Source organism: Annulohypoxylon truncatum (assembly GCF_022578515.1).
Source record: "Annulohypoxylon truncatum strain CBS 140777 unplaced genomic scaffold F4807scaffold_12, whole genome shotgun sequence".
Lineage (NCBI taxonomy): Eukaryota > Fungi > Ascomycota > Sordariomycetes > Xylariales > Hypoxylaceae > Annulohypoxylon > Annulohypoxylon truncatum.
This window is the reverse complement of record NW_025953798.1, coordinates 574,588-595,402: the sequence shown is the minus strand read 5'-3', so window position 1 is coordinate 595,402 and position 20,815 is coordinate 574,588. Positions and strand designations below refer to the sequence as shown.

The 20,815-nt window shown below is 49.6% G+C and overlaps 5 protein-coding genes across 5 annotated transcripts; 3 read left to right on the top strand and 2 right to left on the bottom strand.

Annotated features, from left to right (window-relative positions):
• Positions 1 to 98: 98 nt before the first annotated feature.
• Positions 99 to 1,813, bottom strand: F4807DRAFT_422278 (glycosyltransferase family 4 protein). The gene is made up of 2 exons (XM_047997663.1): positions 1,533 to 1,813; positions 99 to 1,449 (listed from the first exon to the last, which is right to left on the bottom strand). The coding sequence occupies exons 1-2, from the start codon at positions 1,711 to 1,713 to the stop codon at positions 233 to 235; spliced, it is 1,398 nt and encodes a 465-aa protein (XP_047855209.1). The 5' UTR covers positions 1,714 to 1,813; the 3' UTR covers positions 99 to 232.
• A 247-nt stretch (positions 1,814 to 2,060) lies between these two features.
• On the bottom strand, positions 2,061 to 6,837 carry F4807DRAFT_422276 (SAICAR synthase-like protein). The gene is made up of 2 exons (XM_047997662.1): positions 4,617 to 6,837; positions 2,061 to 4,520 (listed from the first exon to the last, which is right to left on the bottom strand). Exons 1-2 carry the CDS (start codon positions 6,716 to 6,718, stop codon positions 2,588 to 2,590), a joined length of 4,035 nt encoding a protein of 1,344 aa, XP_047855208.1. The 5' UTR covers positions 6,719 to 6,837; the 3' UTR covers positions 2,061 to 2,587.
• A 4,492-nt stretch (positions 6,838 to 11,329) lies between these two features.
• On the top strand, positions 11,330 to 15,508 carry F4807DRAFT_422272 (T-complex protein 11-domain-containing protein). Its single transcript, XM_047997661.1, has one exon. The coding sequence runs from the start codon at positions 12,080 to 12,082 to the stop codon at positions 15,125 to 15,127; it is 3,048 nt and encodes a 1,015-aa protein (XP_047855207.1). The 5' UTR covers positions 11,330 to 12,079; the 3' UTR covers positions 15,128 to 15,508.
• Positions 15,509 to 15,700: 192 nt separating this feature from the next.
• Positions 15,701 to 18,561, top strand: F4807DRAFT_422270 (DNA repair exonuclease). Its single transcript, XM_047997660.1, has 4 exons — positions 15,701 to 15,892; positions 15,960 to 16,087; positions 16,143 to 17,235; positions 17,282 to 18,561. Exons 1-4 carry the CDS (start codon positions 15,871 to 15,873, stop codon positions 18,250 to 18,252), a joined length of 2,214 nt encoding a protein of 737 aa, XP_047855206.1. The 5' UTR covers positions 15,701 to 15,870; the 3' UTR covers positions 18,253 to 18,561.
• Positions 18,562 to 19,698: 1,137 nt separating this feature from the next.
• F4807DRAFT_422269 (LicD family-domain-containing protein) lies at positions 19,699 to 20,748 on the top strand. The gene has a single exon (XM_047997659.1). It carries the CDS (start codon positions 19,888 to 19,890, stop codon positions 20,704 to 20,706), a length of 819 nt encoding a protein of 272 aa, XP_047855205.1. The 5' UTR covers positions 19,699 to 19,887; the 3' UTR covers positions 20,707 to 20,748.
• The last annotated feature ends 67 nt before the right edge of the window (positions 20,749 to 20,815 follow it).

Here is a 20,815-nt window from a genome sequence, read left to right as displayed (position 1 = left end):
ACGATCAATTACTCAGCCCATTTTCAGTCTCTGGTTTGCGGAACAGGATAATTCCTCTAAGCAACGTATACCTTCACTCGAGAACCCCATCTACGGAATCAGTCTGCCATGAATCCATGAGAGAATATGGCGCTACTATGGTCAATTATGGATATCCATCGCATTCAAATATACTACAATGCAACGCAGCATACCAATTAAACATGCTACGGAATCTAGCTTCGCCTATTCTTTACTCGCTCTGGAGCAGTACTCCGCCAATAACCGCCAGTACAGCACCAACAGCACCTAAAGTACCTAGCACAAGCGCCACCGTCGGCGTCCACGACCACGACTTAGGCCGGCGCAAGGCCTGGTCCACGATCGAGTCCAAGCGCTCCGCCATATGAGCCTCGCCGAAGTTTTCCTTGACCCTCGCGATCCCTGCTTTCGACATCGCCGCAAAGTCGTCTTCGGATATGTGGTTTAGCACCTTGTCCATGACATCCGTCCATTGCTCCACCTTAGCGGGGGATCGTAGCCATCCCGTCTTTCCTTCGACTACGGTCTCCGTCGGACCACCTGTGTCCGCGGCCAAGACGGGGACGCCGGCGAGCATAGCCTCGAGGGGCACGATGCCGAAATGCTCGTTTGCAGGGGTATATACCAGGAGTCGGGCCGAGGAGAGGAGCATCTCCTTCAACAAGTTCGGCACGGAGTGCAGGAAGAGCACCTCGACGTCATCAGGGACTTCCAGAGCGGTAAGATGCGTCTTCGCCGTCATAGTGCTTAATCCCAAGCCCTCCGTCAGATCCACCAATTCCTTATGATAAACCACATTCTCCGAAACACGCGGGTCGTAACCCCCCGCCACAACAAGACGAACGCCCTTCCTTTTCTCTGCGCTCAGTCCCGCGAACGCCTTCACCGCCAACGCGATATCCTTCTTCCGCTCGAAGCGATTGATGCTCAGCAAAAACCTCTTGCCCTTCCACAACGGCCTATCCGCCTCGGTCTTCTCCTTCTTCGTCTTAGTGTCCACGCAGGGGTACACGACGTCCAGCTCCTTCTGCCGCGCGAGCGCGGGCCACGTCCTACTCACAACGCCCTTCGTAAAATTCGAATTGACGGCGATCGCGTCGGCGAAGCTCATGCTCCACTGCTCCCAGAGGTCGAAGGGGGCGCGGTAGACGCGCTTCCACCAGCGGCGCCGGCCCTGCGCGAGCAGCAGGTCCGGGAAGTGGCAGTAGAAGAGGGCGCGCGCGCGCGGGTGCGCGAGCTGCAGGAGCGGCAGCCCCGCGCTGAGCTGGTCGACGAAGAAGGCGTCGGGGTTTAGCGTGCGCAGCTCCGAGTTGAGCACGATCTGCAGGATCAGGTGCAGCTGCCGCAGGATGGAGCACAGGATGCTGAAGCGCGAGAGGATCGACGGGGGCACGATGGTGTTGCCGCGGACGCGGACGTCGAGGGTGCCTGTTTGTGTTTGGTTGTTGTTAGATAAGAGACATACTTACGTATAGAATAAATTGGGACAACGTTGTTAGGTTTAGACGTACCATCCCTCGCCTCGTCGAAGCAATGTTTCGGATCGCAGTGACTGGTGAATATAACGACCTTATGCCCGCGATTCTGCAAGCCAACGGCCGCGTCGACGACCAATCTCTCGGCGCCGCCTATGCCTAGGTCGGGATGCAAGAAGACAATAGTCTTGCTAGCCTCCCTTGTCTTTTCTGTCATGTCGGGAGGTCGTTGACGGACGTACCCATGTCTTTGGAAGTTGAAGTTTGGGTTGAAGTTGAGGACAGGTTGCGGCTCCGGGCGTTAAATTTAGCTAAACAGCCGGAGCTTAATCTTCCTCTCTGTAACTTACCCCTTCAGCCCTATACCCCACTAATTATTCGCTCGCCAGCCCCGCAGTTGACATGCATATAGATAGGTACCAGCATACCTGCCTGTAGAAGAGAAGTACATCGAGTAGTTTCTTATATTTGCATGTGAATGCCCCTATTTCATTTTACATACCCATATTCACGAGACATCCAATCATGATAGGAAAGTCGCTTAGAAAATATCTTATAACCCATGGCAAAGGTAAACTTGCGAACCTTTTTAACTATGGCCTATCCAAGCATGCACTTTTCTAGATCTCTACAAGTCACAACGACAATTACACCAATAGTCAAATATGGCTCGCTAGCTTCATCTCATTCTAATATCAACTATCTCTCGAGCCCGCCCCCCAATTTCCCCTGTATCATTTTATTTTCTTAAGTAGCAACATAGCTACGAATCATCAACGCAAGCTCTTCACCATACTATGAGCTGTATTATCCTTTTACCCCCGTAGCAACCGACAATCTCGAGACGCCCCAAACATGCGGGTATGTTTAAACGATAAATAAAAAGGAGAACGTATCATAACCATACCCTTATCCCGACCCAAAAAGAGCTCCTGTCCGTGGACCGACGGTTTGTCACACCCGTGCGCCATTTTTAGGATCCCATCCGAGAACTATGAACAATGAATCAAAAAGTGGTATAAGATTGCTTAGCCGCTAGCACCTTTACTAGCAGGTTATGCGAAGTTGTTGGTAGTTGAGAGGCAGGATCCTCAATCGCTGACAGAGTCCCACTCATCATCGTCCTTTTCCATTTCACTTGTGTCGTCTGCCTGCCTGCGTGTGGTGATCAATCCCAGCTCATTCCGTACATCCTTTTGTATTTTCAAGAAATATTTCCTCAGAGTTGCGAGACCGCGGAGGAAGCCGCGGTCCGGTTCGTTCGGACACTTCGGCGGACATGGTTTATCCTCAGCCAAGTCTCCCGCCGTCACGCTGTTGGCGAAATCGGCCATCTTGAAATCAATCTCTTTCTTATTTTTCCGGCGCTTCCTGGCCTCCCATGCGTCCTCGGCATCTGTCGCGAAATCGGTTGTAGAGTCGTCAGCTGCCGTGTCGTAACCTTCGTCGGAGTCATCGGCATCGTAAAACATTAGGAGACTGGCTGCGTAGAACCGGTAACCGCGCAGCCTGCGAATAGTCATTTCGAGTTGATTGAGTTTCTGCAGAATCGTCGGGATGTGTCGTAAAACGCTGCTATAATCTACGCCATCATATAGAAACATGGTTAGGGCATCTTGAAACTCGGAGCCAGCCTTCAAGTTTCGCCCGTAGTATTTATCCTTGAACACGTACGTCTGAGACTTGGCATCCCAAGACTGCAATCCACAAAGTCTCACGCCGTGCTCCCTCGATGTTGTCGCGGCGCATTTGCGCTGTTGTGATTCTCTTTTCTTCGGGCTAGCCTCTACGCCATACTGCCGAGTGCCCATCTTTAGGTCCATTATACAAGGACGTTTCATGCCAGCGGTGAGATCTTCTAGTAGTAGAAAATACTCAACTCTTGAGTCACTCTGTGTCTGGGCCTCTTTGGGGTTGACGGGCCGTGGGATTTTCTTAAACTCCGTCGTCGGACTCGGAAGCTCTGATGGTACTGCGGATGAGAAGTAGGACTGAGGTACGGAATTATCCACGAACCCATTCTCGACGGCCTCGGCGTCTTGCTTGTGCCCATTTTCTACGTGGACAAGTGTGTGCAGTCCTGGGTGTGGATCATGATCCCTACTATACTCGACTTCATCTGGGTCCTCAAAATATTTGAGGTTACCACGAGATTCCGTGACATCTTGTGGTCTTCGCCGAAGTTTGCTCCCCGAATTACGCCGTCGTCGTCTCTGATGAAATTTCTCGGACAAGGTTTCAGGCTCTGGAGCACTAGTGCCTGTGACGTCTTTCACATGGTCGAGTCCCTCGAGCCTTAGACAGCTCGAGTCTGCGCTCAAGTCACTATGGCTGTGTAGAATGCGTGGTGGCGCTTTCAAAAAATCTGATTCATGGGCCTGTCTCTCGCTGTCATCAGCCATTTTTTGGTCCAGTAAAGCACTCTCCGAACTTGTAGGCCGATTTGGCTGCTGCACTGAGCGACGAGGAATTGATCGCTGTTGGGATGCTGGTCTCCGATGTTTATGTACCGCGATGGGCTGCTTCAGAAAAGCATCGTTAAAAACCTCGTTTCGTAATCTTTTGTTGACAGTCGTAGCACCCCAACTATTAGCGTGCCGATCCCCTAACAATGGCCGGTTTGATGCCAGCGCGTCTTCATTGGACGTCTGGGTACTATGATCACGTAAAAATTGAGGATTAACCGCGGCAGATGCACTCCATGGACGGTTATCACCTTTAACTGACACAGCAGGTCGCAGCAAGCTTCGAGGAAGGATATGTCGATTGTCGACAAAAGTAACTGTGGGGATCGGAGCGTGTGACGATTGTAGGGATTGGCTCACTATCCTGCGATGATGACGCTGATCCTCTTTATCCGAAATATCGAAACCCTGTGGGAGCCCTAAGGATGCTCCGTTATTACCATTTAGTTGGCCATCTTGTTCTCTCCCCTTCTTCTCAGATGTACAGCTATCGTCCTTTTTGATTGTTGACTTCCGCCGTGGCTGCTTCTGGAATGTGACGTTGAGGACGCCAATATACCTGATAAAATGTTAGCTCTCTTCTTAATATGCGTTGTCTCCTACCGAAACCACCTAGGAGATTGGGCGTAGACAACGGAACGTGATAATAACGCACCTGGGTAAGAAAGGTAGAAGGTCACGGTGATACCTTTCTATTTTTTCATAAAACTCGTTCTCTCGGTTGTTTAATTGTTTGCAGACAGCTCTCTTGGAAAATCTCCAAATGGTTGTATGACCACCAACCTGATGCTTATAAGGAATAAGTTCAATTGCCTCGAGGGGTAACTTTGGTCCCAGCTGATGTTCATGGACCATATCCTCATAATATTGGGAGACCGGCCGAGACGACCTAGCAGATATATCACAAGGTCTCTGGGGAAACTCGACCTCATCCTCGATAGCATATTCATCATCTATTCGTGGAAACTCTTCAACATATGGGGCTGTGTCATTCTTACGGTCAACATTACCATTGTCAGGTCCTTCAGCCCTTGCTCCAACTTCGGCTTCGGGTTCATCTGCCTTCACTAGCCAAGGATGGAAATCCTCGCCGTGGGGTTTGCGGGAGGCAGACTGTGAAACTTTGAATTCTTCGGATATAACACACCCATTCTCTGGTGATTGATCCAGGCCCTGATGTGGAAGAAATACAGCGGACGATATCTTCTCTTCGGATGATTCTTCACCCTCCTCGGTTGGTTCTCCGACCTCCGTTGCGTCACTTGACTCCCTACCAACCTGTGTCACATCCTCGTCGGACACTATAGCAGAACCATTGGGCTCACTGTAAACACCAGCCTTCACGAGTTGCTCTCGGGGAGATGAGTCTTTGATGGGATCGGAAGTATGCTTTGGTCTTTGTAGGCCAAAGTAATCTCGTTGAGCTGCCTCGTGGGTTACAGACCCGGCATCCGAAGTGCCCCAAGGGAAAGATTGCACGCTTGATAAACGAGAAGGTGATTGATCGCCTTCGATAGACTGGGGAGATGGTGTAACAGTCTGGAAAACAGCGTTCTCGTCCAATTGATTCTCGCGAAGCAAATCTAGCTGCAGCCCCTTGACCTTTGACTCCCTTCGCCGGCCTTTTTCCTCCGGGAGACCTTCCTTAAAGAAGCGCAGGCTGTGACTCGCCTTCCGGCTACGTGTAGGTTCGACGCCCGCTAGCACCTCTGTGATAGACTTCTCAACTTGTCCATCCTGATGGCCGACGATGTCATTGGTACCAATAGACCATACTTTCTCTGGGCCCATCGAGAGGGGAGGACGTTCGACCCTCCACGCCCTATATTGGACGCGCGCGTCGGAGAGCATTTCAGATTTATCGTCAGTAGACGGGGCTATATCAGCAGCCGTAGTGTTAAAAGAATATGAAGAATCTCCAACGTTATTGGAATGCGCATTAGGGAGGTTTGACAAGCGTAGACGAAGTTCCTTTTCCGTGCGTTCTAGCGATCGCCCTCTGCCCCTGGTGCTTAAGTCGAGATCCCGGTGTTCTAAGAGTGTCGTAGTTGTGCTCATAGCAGCCGGCATCGTGACAGGTAATGGTGTAGGAGCATCAGCCCCTGGATAAGTAATTGAAGACAGCAATGGCGTGGAGATCGTTCTAGCGGCCTCGGTAAGCTGCGAATGGCCGGTCGGCGTTAGATCGCCTTGCTCAGTATGCTCATGGAAGGCATCTTGAGGCCCAGTCACCGCGTGTTCGGGGCGTGGGACATATACATTTTTAGGTTGGCTAGGTCGGTTTGTTCCATTTGGTGGTACAGGTACAGGCTTCTGCTCGGGACGTCGCTGGTCCGCATGGGAGACGGAAACGTGGGAGGACGGAATTCCACGAGCAGAAGCCAGCGCTTGCGTGAGAAGAGACGGTCCATTGGATCTCTGGAGGGCGGAGGGCGGCCGTGATTTCTTATTGTTTTGGTCGACATGGTTAACAGCGACGGACGATTGAGAAGTGGATGTGGATGGCACATGGGAACCAGGGGGTATGGGGACGGGTGCTGGTACAGCAGGCGAGACACTTGCAGAGGGCCATGCATGGTCAGATATGGAAGACGAGCCAGTCAGATCGAGGGAATCAGAGGATGGGCTGTGAGTCGTTGTCCCAGTGGCAGCGGCAGCACTGACGGGACTGGCACTAGGACTCCCAGCGGCCACACTTTGGGAGCTCACCGGTGCGGCAGATGCGGCATTTTCGGGCTTACGAGACGGACTGGACATGAGGTAAACATCTGGCGAATGACCACGGCAATGTGGGAGGAATGATTCGCAGGAGATTGAGCGGGTGGTATGGGTGGTATTCGGATTAGAAGCTGTGCTGTGTTAGAAGACCTTGGAAGTTGAATTATGATGGAAAAGGTACAAAGGCCCAAGCCCTACAACTTTAATTATGGTGGCGGTTTCGGCCAAAGTGGAGAAATCGTTCACTCCCCCAAGATACCTAAACCTGGGTACCTAGCGACTTCCTAGTGTATCTCTTAGGGGAGGGGCGCCCCAGACTACAGGTGCTTTTAATCGAACTTTAACACGATATGTACCTTCCCTTTTTCCTTGTCCCCGTCATGCAGAGTTTAAGTATTCGGCTTCAGTCCGAGACAAAAAGGTACAACGGCTCTTCGGCACATCTCGCGCTATATCAACCACTGTGCCAGTGCTATACCAAGTATATTCCAGGTACTCTAGATTAAAAAGACGTAATAAGTATACAAGTGCTGCCTCTTATACCGGTCATCAATGATCCTATGCCGGCAGCCCACGTGCCAATTCACCAATGGCCGTTCACTTTCAAAATATTCCACCTGCCACAGCATTCCCAATCCTTTAACGTCGTGTTCGATGATTTCCCAGATTTCCGATTTTCTTATCGAAGCCGTCCTCCGCTAATACGACTCTGCTGCATTAGGAGTCGTCTTGACAACGGCTCTAGCATCACATCTATCATCTATTGGACCAGCAAGATAACCAGCCAATGGTACTAAGACTTAGTTATTCAAAATGCCCAATCAAGGCTTAGATCTTGGTGCTATTGACTGACCGCTTGATACCCAAGATAGCCCAGACCTCCTTCGCTGCGATGAGAGACGATGATGCAATATATGGAATTTAATCCTAGTTCTCGAAATTTTCGCTGACCGCTTGTGCCGGAGATCCCAGATTACGCTTGAGACTTGAGCTCGCTCTGATAGATTTTCGTCTTCGGTAATTGACGAATTCGAGACACGTTGTAGCCATCTCACCTCTCACAGGCCGTCGTCATGCTCAACCTGAGGGATTTGCTTCACGAAGGCCCGTGTGTTCCTGACTAGTCTGACTCGGAGAGTCACAGCATAACTGCGGTTACACATCAATATGTTTGATTTCACTTGAGTTTACTGTCCAATGGTTTAACCAAGGCGTCGCATGCCACCTTACTTTGAGTCATTGGCACAACACTCCAAGTCAAGAAAAAGCCTCGCGATATAATTGCAAACATCGCATGAAGCCACGAAGTTAGCGTACATACATACCTGACTGCACGACTACGTAACTCGACATCGTATGTCAGCGAGGTGGTTTCCCCAGCTAGGCACAACAGCATGCACCTAGTACGGCACAGCATCCGAGAGAATTCATAAGTTTCAACGGGACGGGACGTTGAACAAATGCGTCGGTCGTGGGCATACATAACTGTATCAAGTACAGAACCACATTCCATGTCGATAACTTACAGGCAAAAGGCATATGTCTCGGCTACCTCGTTTTTCGCGGATATGCAGGTCTCAAGATCGATCCTCAGCCAATCAGTTAACAACGTGCTGTCTTATCCCTTCTTCACTCGAAGAGGCGTCAACCCCCCTTAGCTCATCCAACTACTTATACTAATGGAATAACACAGGAACGGCCACGATTAGATCAATCCAACTCCCCGTAGTTTACGGCATTCGTGTTCCCCAGATTGCAAGTGAATGCGTACGTACACGTGGTAGAAGGACACGGCCATTTGGGCCGTCTCGTAGACTAACGGCATCTCGGTTGCTTATCCAATACGTCGGAGCTATGAAGTCTTGTAAGATTCAAGATTAACTTTGGCCACGCAGAGCCGCATGTCGCTAAATGTCGCCACCGGCTACGTCCAACTTTGTTTTGAATACCTGCCATACAACACTTATCCGTGAAAGGCCTAAATTGGCATATAGAGACGATGTCGCTTCTGCTTTTAGGACCCGATCTCCTCTATCTGGAATAGTTGAAGATATCTCTCAATTGCCAGAGCCTCTAAAGTCGGTTACCAGCTTAATGGCAAAGAGGGTCCCTACTGGGATTATCTGCGGAGCTATATCTGCGGAGCTACTATTGGTATCACCTCGTGGATCTCTGGAATTCGAACCTCCACTCCCGGAACCACCTGAAGCCTCAAAAAGACATTTCTTGGGCCAGATTCTCATCGTGTCATCAGACCCACTGATCACACGTTGCCATATCTCTCCAAGGTTGAACGATCGTTGGGATCACACGTATCTCATGCATACCTGACGACTATGTTTGGTAGCGTTCTTCGTCAAGCGCGAGTAATAGGCGGTACATGAATAGAATCGGCGTAGGTATTCAGGATGCTACTGTTGCTATTAGGGCAAAGTCAATACACGAAGCTTAGTTGGTGTTGTTTTCGATATCTATTATCTCGTTCCGAGGCATTGCTAGTGCAATTTTCCATATACCTATTAGAAGTACAACTATTTGCTCCTAGTATAGTAAGCTGGCTTATTAGGCTTAATCTTAGGTGCATATCTAAGATCCGCGTGCTGTTATAGTCATAGGAAAGAACTCCATGTTTTGTGGTTGAGTGCAAGCTTTTTGTGTTCGCTATTTTTGACATCTACATACAAGCCGTCGACCAAAATAGGTCACATCCACCACGTGTATGTTCCATATTCTGATGTTCCCTTTTAAATATATCTCATACGCATCCATATCTATCGAGCATATGGTTACCCTATTTGAGCAAGATACTTAGTTTTCTCATCACCTTTCACATTCATCCAGCTCATTCACTTATCTTACCTAGCCTTGATCTCCTAAACTTTATGAAGTCGTATTTGGGCCCAGGTTCTTTTCGTCATCTCCTATTTTGCGTGTATCAAGATCCACTGGCTTTCCCATCGACCGAAAACAAAGCTTTACTCGAGTACTTTCAACTCCTCTCAGCGCGACTTTCATATTGACAACGCGATTTCGTCCGAATGAATAATTCGGGTATAACGGCTACTTATGAGATTGCTGCGGCCCAACTACCTCAACGCGTTCTTCTTGGACCATAGTTTTAGCTGTTCTTAGAAGCCCTCGAAATTGTGCGGCAATACACTATATCTCTGGTTTATGCTTGTACAATAGTCGGAGCCATCGATTAAGGAAGGATAGTAGATTTCTTTGTAGCCATCCACCAGATTGCGAAGCTTAGATCATACATGTGATTAATCTATTTCCTCGAGTTATGGACCACATGGATATAATGTCTCGGGGCGTTCCAATGTAAAACAAAGAAACCAACCTAGACCTAATCGGGCATTTTGAGAGGCGTCAGGCGCATTGCTGGGACATATTTAAACCGACTAGTAGATTTGAATTTCGAACTCTATCATCGACTAGGTATGTTATGACGGTACGGGCTGAAATCTTATAATTATTGTTGAGCCTCACAAGCCAAAGTCATAACGAGTGTTCGGCTGACTGCAGACTCGGCTGAGACCTACAGGCAGCAGATACCCGTGTCATCCTTGAATGTCTCAAAACATTCCAAGCAAGTCAGGGTTCTGAAGGGTGCAAAGAGTGGTTACGCACATGCGCACGGCGAACGGGGTAAAGCAAACGGGTATTGTACTCCTGATAATTTAAGATGAAGTCGAATAACGTCAGATGGAAAATCGGATCTGATCATCATGATGTTATTTTTAGTTTACTTTACATGCAGTACCTAGCTTGGATCCCCTTTTCCTAGATTCGGTTTACTAGGTAATTACTTATTATTTGTCTAAAAGGTATCGACCGCGATACCTCGTAGAAACTGAAAGGAAAACTACCGGGTATAGCTTTCAGCACGACGGAGTCTCGCTTGATGGTCCACTTGTTAGTCTCGGAAATACTGATAGGGCCCTCAATGCATCTCCCAGCATTGGATCGTCGTTTGGGAGTTTAGCAAGCCACAAAATACGAAGTGAACAATTGTTGGGTCGGGCTGCGGTCCTCGACGTCTATCCTCTTTCAACCAACATGCACTATGCTTGGCATCACTGACTGGGCCTACTATGTACCCCAGTGATCTGGACTTAACGTTGCGAATGCCCGTCATACTAACACTTCAGTTGCAGCTGTACCTATGTACATAGAGGTATCGTGTTGACAATATGGGGTTTTTATGTCGTTATTGCGCGTAATTAAGAACACCGTCAAAGTCTCGAGTCCTAAACAATGTCTTGGCGAGATGTTCATAAGATGTCCAGAATATAGACGAGGATCCCAGGCGAGGATCTCGAGGTAAAGAGTTGTAGTTCCGTTCCGCGCGGATGTCAAACCCATTTACCGGGTTAACGCTAGCAATACCTGGTATCGCGGGGCTTATTAAGTGTGCATATGGTGACGTTCACATGGGAGGTGATATTGCAGTGACGTCCCAACTTCCAACCTGAGAAGGTTGACGAATGCGGACTGGATAAGTGGATGGAAACGGAAAGAAGATAGTGGTCCTTCGCTTACCAAGTTACATATGCAGAACACGAGTATTCCTTTAAACGGATGGGAATATCCATACGTTATCTGCTTAGGACCCTAGGTACATCTTACTAGACAGCCTAGACAGGCAGCTAGGCCTGTTAGTCCGGTTCAGAGTTTGTGTGGCCCTGAAGCAAAGCATCCCTAAATGTACATACCTACAATTTAATGTTTCACTGAGGTGGGCTACACCTGAGACGCGATTTGCCCGGCGGCTGGCCTCACAATTGCAATCCTTCCGTCATCTGTCATAATTGCATTGAGTGCATTTGACGTTTCCAGCCCAACTTGGAAAGTTTATTACCTTAGCCAACCTTCTTTTCTTACTACTTCGTTTACAATTCCATTTTATTCTTCCCTTTCTGTCTGTTCGACTCGGAATCCTGCAGTGCGAATTCTGCAACTTCCCGTCTTCGTTGCGACTCGTTTTTCTATTGTATTTTCTTCCATCTCATCTCATTCCGCTTCCTCTTCTTTTTCTTCTTAGAATTCGTATTTCCCCCCCCTGCGCTTCTTGCGGCCGCAGCGACCATTTTTCAATCCTATTCGTTCCCACTTTACCTACCGTAGTGTACCGTGGAAGTGCGTCACTTGTTGTTGGTCCGAGCCGTGGTTGGAGAAACGCCGCGCCAAACGGATAGTGACAAGAATACAAGACTCGATTATCTCACGAATTATACAAAGACACACCGCGATCTAGGCGTATCAAGCTCCCTGTTGCAGAAAAAAGAGCAGGTCACTCTGTTGGGTTGCGCCATTTCTCTGATTTCTTACCTGCATTAGAATTGGCTTAGATCAGTACGTTTATAACGTACGCCCCAGTCCGACTCAGTCACAATGCGTCGCGTTTCCGCAGACCTATCTGACCCCTCTCGAAACATCGAAGAATCCGTGGGCACTCCGGACCCGTCAGCTATAGATGCCGATCTAGATATGGCTCTGATGACGCCAGAGGAGGACAGCACCAGAATATACACACCACCTCCGCACATTGCCGCACGATTTTACCGGCCTACCCAAAACCGTCGAAAAGATTCGGCTGCCTCGTCGCGTCGAAATTCCATCTCTTCTGCACAGTCGCGCTCCTCCCATGGCTTCGTCCACAATGTCGGCCCCCAGAGCAAGTATATTGCTCAGCAAATGCGACGTGCTTCTATTTTGGAGGATCGGAAGGCGCGCTTGGCCGACAGGGCGGCGCACGCGGAAAAAGTGCGCCTAAGAGCGGCCCTAGCGAAGGCGGCTCACCAGAAGAGTTCGAACCTCGAAGAACGTGCGTTGGCTGCAGCACAGGCCAGAGAGAAAAATCTTGCTGAAATCGTCGCTGCGTGCGCCGAGGAGGTAAAGCGGGCTAAGGCAGTGGCCGAAAGTATGAAAGAAAAGAGGGAGCACGAATTGCGTAAGCTCAAGGCTCATATGGAGGAACGATTAGCCGAGGCTGAGAAGAGGAGGGAAGAACTACGCAGTCGTCATGCTGCTAGACGATCTAGAGGCCAAAGCATCATGACCAAGAAGTCTGATACGAGCAGTTTGCCTGAGGAGGACGAGCACGAATCTTCAAGCATGAGTGATGTCGTTCTCATGAGTGAGGATGTTGCAGTGTCCAAGATCCAATGGTGGTGGAGAGGAGTATTGAGGAGGAAGGCTGTGCACCAATTCTCCGAGCTGGGTTTGAACATTGACAGTGTTCGGGATACCTCTTTTGAGCAAGTGACTGAACTCCTTGCGCAAGAGAAAGTCCTTGTGCTCACGGCGAGGGTGTTGAACATCTGTGGCTTGCAAGAGGGTGAGGCAGGGTCAGTGAATGAGATGACCGCTGTCCGAACCTTCCTAAGCGCCTTCTTAATCCTGGGCCACCCTACCCAGGTTCTTAGCAATAAGGATCACAGGGGAGAGCAGGAGCAGGTTGGATCCTCTCAAGGGCAACCCATACCTCATGATGACCTGGCTAATCCACAGTTACAGGATCTCGTCGCCAAGGCAAGGGACTTGCTTATCTCGTTCGAGAACATCCTCTCCCGACTAACTTCCATGAACAACTATACTACTCCACCAGCATTACAAGGAGCTTTACCAGAGTCGTATGCGACGTTCCACAATGCTTTCATAGCGTGGAAGGCGCGCGATTCGAATGCGTTGGTCGAAGTGATGCTCTTGCAATTCGTAGAGCTTGACGCAATCCTTCAAAGCGTAAAGGATCGCACCGAAGAGGTTGTTGCCGAGTCTTATCGAGAGAGCATCAAGGACAATCAACTTATGCTGATGGTCCGGATCAAGAGACTTGCCGGTGCCGAGCAGGGCAAGAGGATGATTTTCGAGGCTGTCAAACAGGCCAGGAAAGCCAGGGCCGCGAAGAAGCCTGCGGGTGACATGAGACCAAGAGTTGCAGAGCATTCTTTAAATAATGCCAACCCGGTTGGGGACAACGCAACAGCAGAACATGTTGTTTCTTCGCAACTCCAGACGCTCACGCCTCCGCCGACCCCACTGAGGGAGAGGGAGTCGAAGCAAAGCGTACTTCAACCAAGCTATCCCCCGATACTTCCGGATAACCGGATCATTGTTCACGAATTGGCCATTAATCGCGAATACCGTATCGAGTATCAGCATTTTCAAGAGCAACATAAGCTTCGTATGATTCCCCTTTTCGAGGACTTAAGAACCAACCCTGGGAATGAGGAGAAAGAGTTCCATTACCTCATTATAATGGCCAATTACATCAGGGATAGACTTCAGCATCTGGTTCAACCCGGCACGCCCATGCATACGTTCATTGGAGAAATGCTCGACACTGAAGTTGCTCAGCGACAATTCTTAGCGGGCAGCTTCTCGTACCAGCAGTTCTTCTCGTCGATTGGATCTCTCCTTCCTAAGCTTTGCGCACCGGTTCGCGACGACGAAGTAAAGGACCTGGTGGATAATAAACTTAGCCAAGGTGATGTCGTTGATCGCCTCGAAGCGCTACTCTCGTTCATTGACACTATGCTCTACGACTACGCAAATTACATGTTGCAAGTCGCAGCACCAAGTCTCGTAGAGCACGCCTCTGCATATGAAACAAAAAGATTTGCCGAGGACTTGGACAGCGGCACTATCACGTTGTCTCATGCGGAAGCTTCGTGGCGAAACGCACGCAATAAGGTACACGCGGAAGTGGCTCGCCGTGATCCCGAAGGAATCAACCATCCGCGCTCGCGGCCCACTCCGGACAAGATCTATTGGCAGATGTTGTTAGACGAGTTTACACAGCCATCACCCTCAGAAGATACTATACCGGAACCACTTGCTCTTGACGCAAAACGCCGTGCACGTCTCGGCTGTCAGACAATACGTATTGTCACTGCCGGTGCTATTCTCCTGCAATGCAAGAACTTGCTTAAGCGCGATGTCCGGGCCCCTTGGAAGACAGAAGCTGGGCGTATATTTACTGTTCTTGAGTCCATGGATGACGAATCGAAGCCACTTCCTCAGTCTACTGCTATTCATGGTATCATGGCAGCGCTAGAAGCTGGACGGTCGATGCCTGCGGCTACGAAGGCGCACCTACAGGCCCTTGTAACCAAGGTGCTTGCCGCTAGTATAGATGCGAGGCGTGAAAACATAGACCCGAGAGAGCCTGTATTGAGATTGCTCTTGACGCGGATGAGGGGCCATATTCTAGCCAGAATACAAGCAGGTTCTGCAAGTGAGAAGGTTAAGGCGACTAGTACAGCTGGAGAGAAGCTTGCGAGTCTGGGGCTACCTGAGTTTGTTGAGAAGATACGAGAAATAGTTGATGAAATTGTCAGGGTGGGAGCCGTAGATCGGGAAGCTCATGGAGTATGGTGGGAAGAGGTCGCCGAAAAGGTGAACAAGGAAGACTCTGCCGCTACTTCGGGGTCCTCATAAACGTGGAGGGTGTCAGTGGTCAGGGCATGATTATATTTCAACACTACTAGAACGTCGGGTACACATTATGAAGGGGTATCGGTTTATTTCTGGGACGAGGCGTTTTTTTCAAGTGGGCATTTCACATGTGTGAAGACGAAGGATGGATTGTATTTTTTGGAACAGGCCGGATGCCTTGTTTGGAAGGATACCTTTTGCATCAGCGCATATTCGGGTTCGTTATGGTTGCTTCGTATTGCTTGGAGGTTAGCTATCCTACACGTACAGTTGTAACCGGTCTGGGAGAATATATGCTATTTCGGTAGCGAAGAGTATTCGTGAGACGCACACACTCAATTCAGAACGCAAGATACACATGAATAATGCCTCCTATTTTTTTAATATTTTGCAGTCGTGAATCTATAAGTGTGACTTATATGAAGGTAAATAGGTAGGTACATATCTTTGTTAACAGAGCAGTTGGCAACTAGTACCCCCCTGAATTTCAATTAAGCATTTTAGTCACGTGACTGCGAGATAGCGGGGCAAACGCGAAGCGTCACAGCGCGTCTTCCTTCTTTCTCATCCCAAGCTCAGGCAGCATCCATCCCATTAGACATCTCTCAATGACACACAATGATACTCAAAAACCCTGAGAGATAGGAATAAGTATATGCATCTCTTAACAGCTTTGAGCGGAAAGTTTATTTGCAGCTCTGTTTTGAGAAATACTTCGCCGCTCCGAAGCTCATTACCACCTAAAAATGCAGCAATCACAGTTTAGCGGTGCGTCGCCACAGAGAGTACTCTTCTTGTGAAAATGAACCCTTGGCTGACCATATATTGAAAATAGATGCGGATACGATTCGCATCCTCGTTGCCACTGATAATCATGTGGGTTATGAGGAGCGTGATCCAATCCGAGGAGATGATAGCTGGAAATCGTTTGACGAGATTATGAATTTGGCCCGAACAGAGGACGTAAGCGATAGGCATACATGCCCCCAAGTCAGAGGCATACTTACTTATGGGATAGGTTGATATGGTGTTGCTAGCCGGCGACCTGTTCCATGACAACAAGCCATCCAGGAAAGCCCTGTATAAGGTCATGCGATCGTTGCGGAAGAATTGTCTTGGCAATAAACCGTGCGAGCTCCAGTTCCTCAGCGATGCAACTGAGGTCTTTGATGGCGGCTTAGGACATGTTAACTATGAAGATCCCGATATCAACATTTCCATCCCGGTTTTTTCTATCCACGGTAATCATGATGATCCTAGCGGCGAAGGAAACTTATGTTCCCTCGACCTACTTCAGATGGCCGGACTTGTCAACTATTTCGGGCGTGTGCCACAGGTGGATGATATTCATGCCAAACCTGTCCTACTTCAGAAGGGGTTAACTAAGTTAGCACTCTACGGGATAAGCAATGTTCGCGACGAACGCATGTTTCGGAATTTCCGCGATCATAATGTTAAATGGTACAGGCCGAACCAGCAATCGAGCGATTGGTTCAACTTGCTCGCTGTCCACCAAAACCATCACGCTCATACTGCTACTGGGTATCTACCTGAAAACATGCTGCCTGAATGGCTAGACTTGGTCGTCTGGGGTCACGAGCATGAGTGCCTGATCGATCCTAGCCATAACCCGGAGACTGGCTTTCATGTCATGCAGCCAGGTTCTTCAGTCGCTACATCGTTAGTACCAGGTGAAGCTGTAGCTAAACATGTTGCGATAGTTAGCGTCACTGGGAGGGATTTCAAAATAGTCAAACACCGACTGAAGTCAGTCCGCCCTTTCATGACCGCCGAGATTGTCCTCGCAAACGATAAGAGATTTAAAGGGCTCGACAAGAAAAAAGAAAACCGCCATGAGCTCACAAAAAAACTGATGGGTGTCGTAGAAGAGATGATTGAGGAAGCAAATGCCGAGTGGGAATCTATCCAGGAAGTAGATTCTCTAGATAATACACGACCGCTACCCCTGATTCGTCTAAAGGTTGAATATACTGCACCGGAGGGAGGCCAATATGACATCGAAAATCCACAGCGCTTCTCTAACCGATTCCAAGGCAAGGTCGCGAACACCAATGACGTAGTACACTTCTATCGCAAGAAGACGGTGCAAAGTAAGTAAATAACATCATGTCAATAAATATCACTAATGTGCAATAGGAAAGGCGCCTGCCGGAGAACTACCAGAAGAGCTACTAGAGGCCTTGGAGGAAATAGAAGATATCAAGGTTGACAAACTAGTCGCCGAATTCCTTTCCGCCCAAGCACAGTCTCTAAAAATCTTACCTCAAGCACCTTTCGGTGACGCAGTAAACCAATTCGTCGACAAGGACGACAAGCATGCCATGGAGTCATTCGTGAGCGAATCCCTATCAGAGCAGGTCAAGCAAATGCTCTCGCTCGGAGAAGATGGCGATCTCGACAATGCAATGGAACAGGTCAAGGCGAGACTTGAAGAGAAGTTTTCCGCGGGCGTGCTAAATCAGCCAAGAAGACGCATTTACAAGCCGAAACCAGACGACTACGACTCGGACATCGAAGGGCCCTGGCAAGACCGCCCCGAAGCGCTCGACCACGAAGCTATGGCTGCTAACGCGGCGAAGTCCCAGCCTTCCCAACCAGCAAAACAACCTAAGGCTCGCGGACGTAAAGCAGCGCCGGTCGTGGAAGAGGACGAGGACATGGATGACGTTTTCGAGGAACCGACGCCTAAGCCAAAGGGAAGGGGTAGAATGGCGGCAGCGGTTGCTAAGCCGAAAGCGCCCGCCAAAGCGCCGGCTAGAAAAGCACCCGCGAGAGGCCGCGGCAAGAAACAAGTCTTCGAGCAGAGCGACGAGGAAGAGGAGGAGGAAGAGGACGTGGTGATGGACGACGACGACTACGATCCCCCCGCGCCGCCGCCGAAACGCGCAGCGACGACGACGAGGGCTACGAGGGCGGCGCCGGCGAGGAGCCAGACATCGAGGGCTGCGGCGCCTACTGCTCCGAAGAGCGCTGGCGCGAAGCCGAGGCAGACGAAGTTGAACTTCGGGTCCCAGAAGGCGACGCAGGATGATCCGCTCGAAATTAGTGATGACGAGATTTCGGATGATTTTGAGTCGGTGCCGACGACGAGGACTCGGAGACGGTGATGATGAGGTGAGGTGGTGTTAGGGAGGGAGGTATGATGATGAACATGGATAGGGGGTAAGAGAAAAGATTTCCCTATCTAGGGTTTACGGTATGTCTAAGTGTTTGCTTGGCTGTACGTTGCTATCTGAGGACAGTGAGATACTGTGTTAATGAATCTGCTCGTCGTGTTGGTATGGGGATTAGACATTGATGCGTAGATATCAAGACTACCGTCTAGGCTGTAATCTAGCTAGCTCTATATCACCTAATACCTGACAAACTGTAAAGTCGTAGATAGAAGGGATAAAAGGCAGGCACCAACAGGCCTAATAGGAGTTGAACCTAAACTACCTTCTATCCCTCCACCCAGTATCTGTCATATTACCCCCTTAAAATACTTCCCAGCTAGTTGTCATGATATTGTGTAGATTACCTAACTAGGCAGGGAGTCCAATGCTTGCAAGTAAATGACATTTCTACGTTCGTATGCATGAACTCTTGTCGAGGATACTCTAGTAGCACGTCCTACTTGGCAAGTCAGTACTATACCGCTAATTCAGGGGTCGGGCTACAAAGTATCTGCATTGCGGAGAATCATCTTGGTCTACGGGCGACCGGTTCCTTGATATGGTCACTGGAAGGATTTACCGCTCTTGGCCTTACGTCTATACGAACTGAACTATCAGTATTCTTATATTCAGACAAAGTCGCCTCGCTCGTGCTATCTACCAATCTTAATGGACAGTTGCTGTATTGATATTTTGAAGGGCTTCCTCGTCGATATAATGGACACCGAGTAGGATAAAGGGGCTCTAGTAAATGTAATGCCGTTGTCGTTATCGTTATTCCCCCACCAACTTGCCGATAGACTATATATAAGCTACGCCAGTACTGTAAGGTTAGATGTTGTGATGCTTGAGCGTTTCGTTGTAAGCTAGTAGTGGCGGAGCCACGTTACGTAGCCATATAAACTCAAGAACTTGTTTGAGCTCATTCTTGGCTCCGGTGATTATGAGGTAAATTGACACAGTAAAATTTGTAAGTAGGAGCGTCGGTAAGCGGCGGGCCGTTGTAAGCAGTATTTCTTATTCAGGAGTGAGAGGAAAACGTTTAGTAGTTAGCCGTTAGATCTCGTGGCGAGATTACGCCGTTGTGCGAGAGATGACTTTCTTAAAAACACACTATATCTATACCCAACTGACAACATATGTAGCAACCAGCCCTGGCTTATCTCTATACCAAGAAAATAGATCACATTAATGGCAATAGAGTATAATCCACGTATAGCATAATGCGGCAAGTGCGAAGATAGGCCCCGTCCCCTTAAGGGAGGGGGTCACACGAGCAGTGGCAAGCATTTCCGCAAAGAAGATTTACGAAGACCGCTATCCGTGCAACGCTCAGACACGGAGGAGGACCAAATCGTCCTATGTCGCTCGAATACGCAATATGCTAGGTCCTTGGTATTTGGGCTCCGAGGGGGGATATAGAGCTTAAATGATCTATAGCACACGACCAACCCCCGAAAAAAAAGAGGTAATGGATATCTAGATGTTGTCTATTCAGTAATCTATCGTAGGAAGACGTTTCCATACGACCTCCTTTCCTTGACCTGAAAACGGCAGATCCGAGAATGCCTACTCGGCCCTTCGAAGATGCGTCTCATACTCACTTTCCTAGCCCTGCTCACGGCTACCACAGCAAGCGCCCTACCGAACCAACCCCAAACTCCTTCCTCCACCACCACCACCACCTCCTCCCTCAAAGACCCCGGTGAGAAGCGGGACGAGCCCAAGAAGCCGGCGCAGCAGAAGAAGTACTTCCACGAAGCCGGGGCGACGATGGAGCTGGGGCACTACGACGCGCGGTACTTCCGGACGGTGGTGCCGTACGCGGAGCACCGGCCGGCGCTGCGGCACCTGGTGCGGTCGTGGCTTTCGACGAGCGGCGAGCTCGGCGTCGAGACCTGGCTCGCGCACGGCACGCTGCTGGGGTGGTGGTGGGGCGGGCGTGTGATGCCCTGGGACTACGACCTCGACGTGCAGATGCCGACCGCCACGCTGGCGTACCTGGGCCGGTATTTCAACCGGACCCTGCACGATTATGCCTTTGATGCTAGGAAGGAAGCTGGAGGTGGTGGTGGGGGGTGGGTTAATAAGACGTATTTACTCGACGTGAACCCGCATGCCACGGATATTGATAGGGGGAATGGCGCGAATGTTATCGATGCAAGGTGGATCGATACGAGTAATGGGCTGTACATCGATATCACGGGGCTGGCGGAGCGGGATCCGGCGGGGGCTCCGGGGATCTGGAGTTGTAAGAATTCGCATAAATACCGTATTGCAGAGTTGTATCCTGTGCGTAGGACGGAGTTCGAGGGCGTGCCGGCGCGGGTGCCGTTTGCGTTTGATAAGATACTGACGGATGAGTACGGAGGGAAGTCTTTGACGAATACGGAGTGGTCTGGGTAAGTAAAGTTATCCCCCGATTACCCCTGAGCCCCTGAGCCCCTGAGCCCCTGAAATCCCCGTTCTTGCTGTTGATCGATCTCTCCTTGAATTCCTGCGCCTATATATCAAA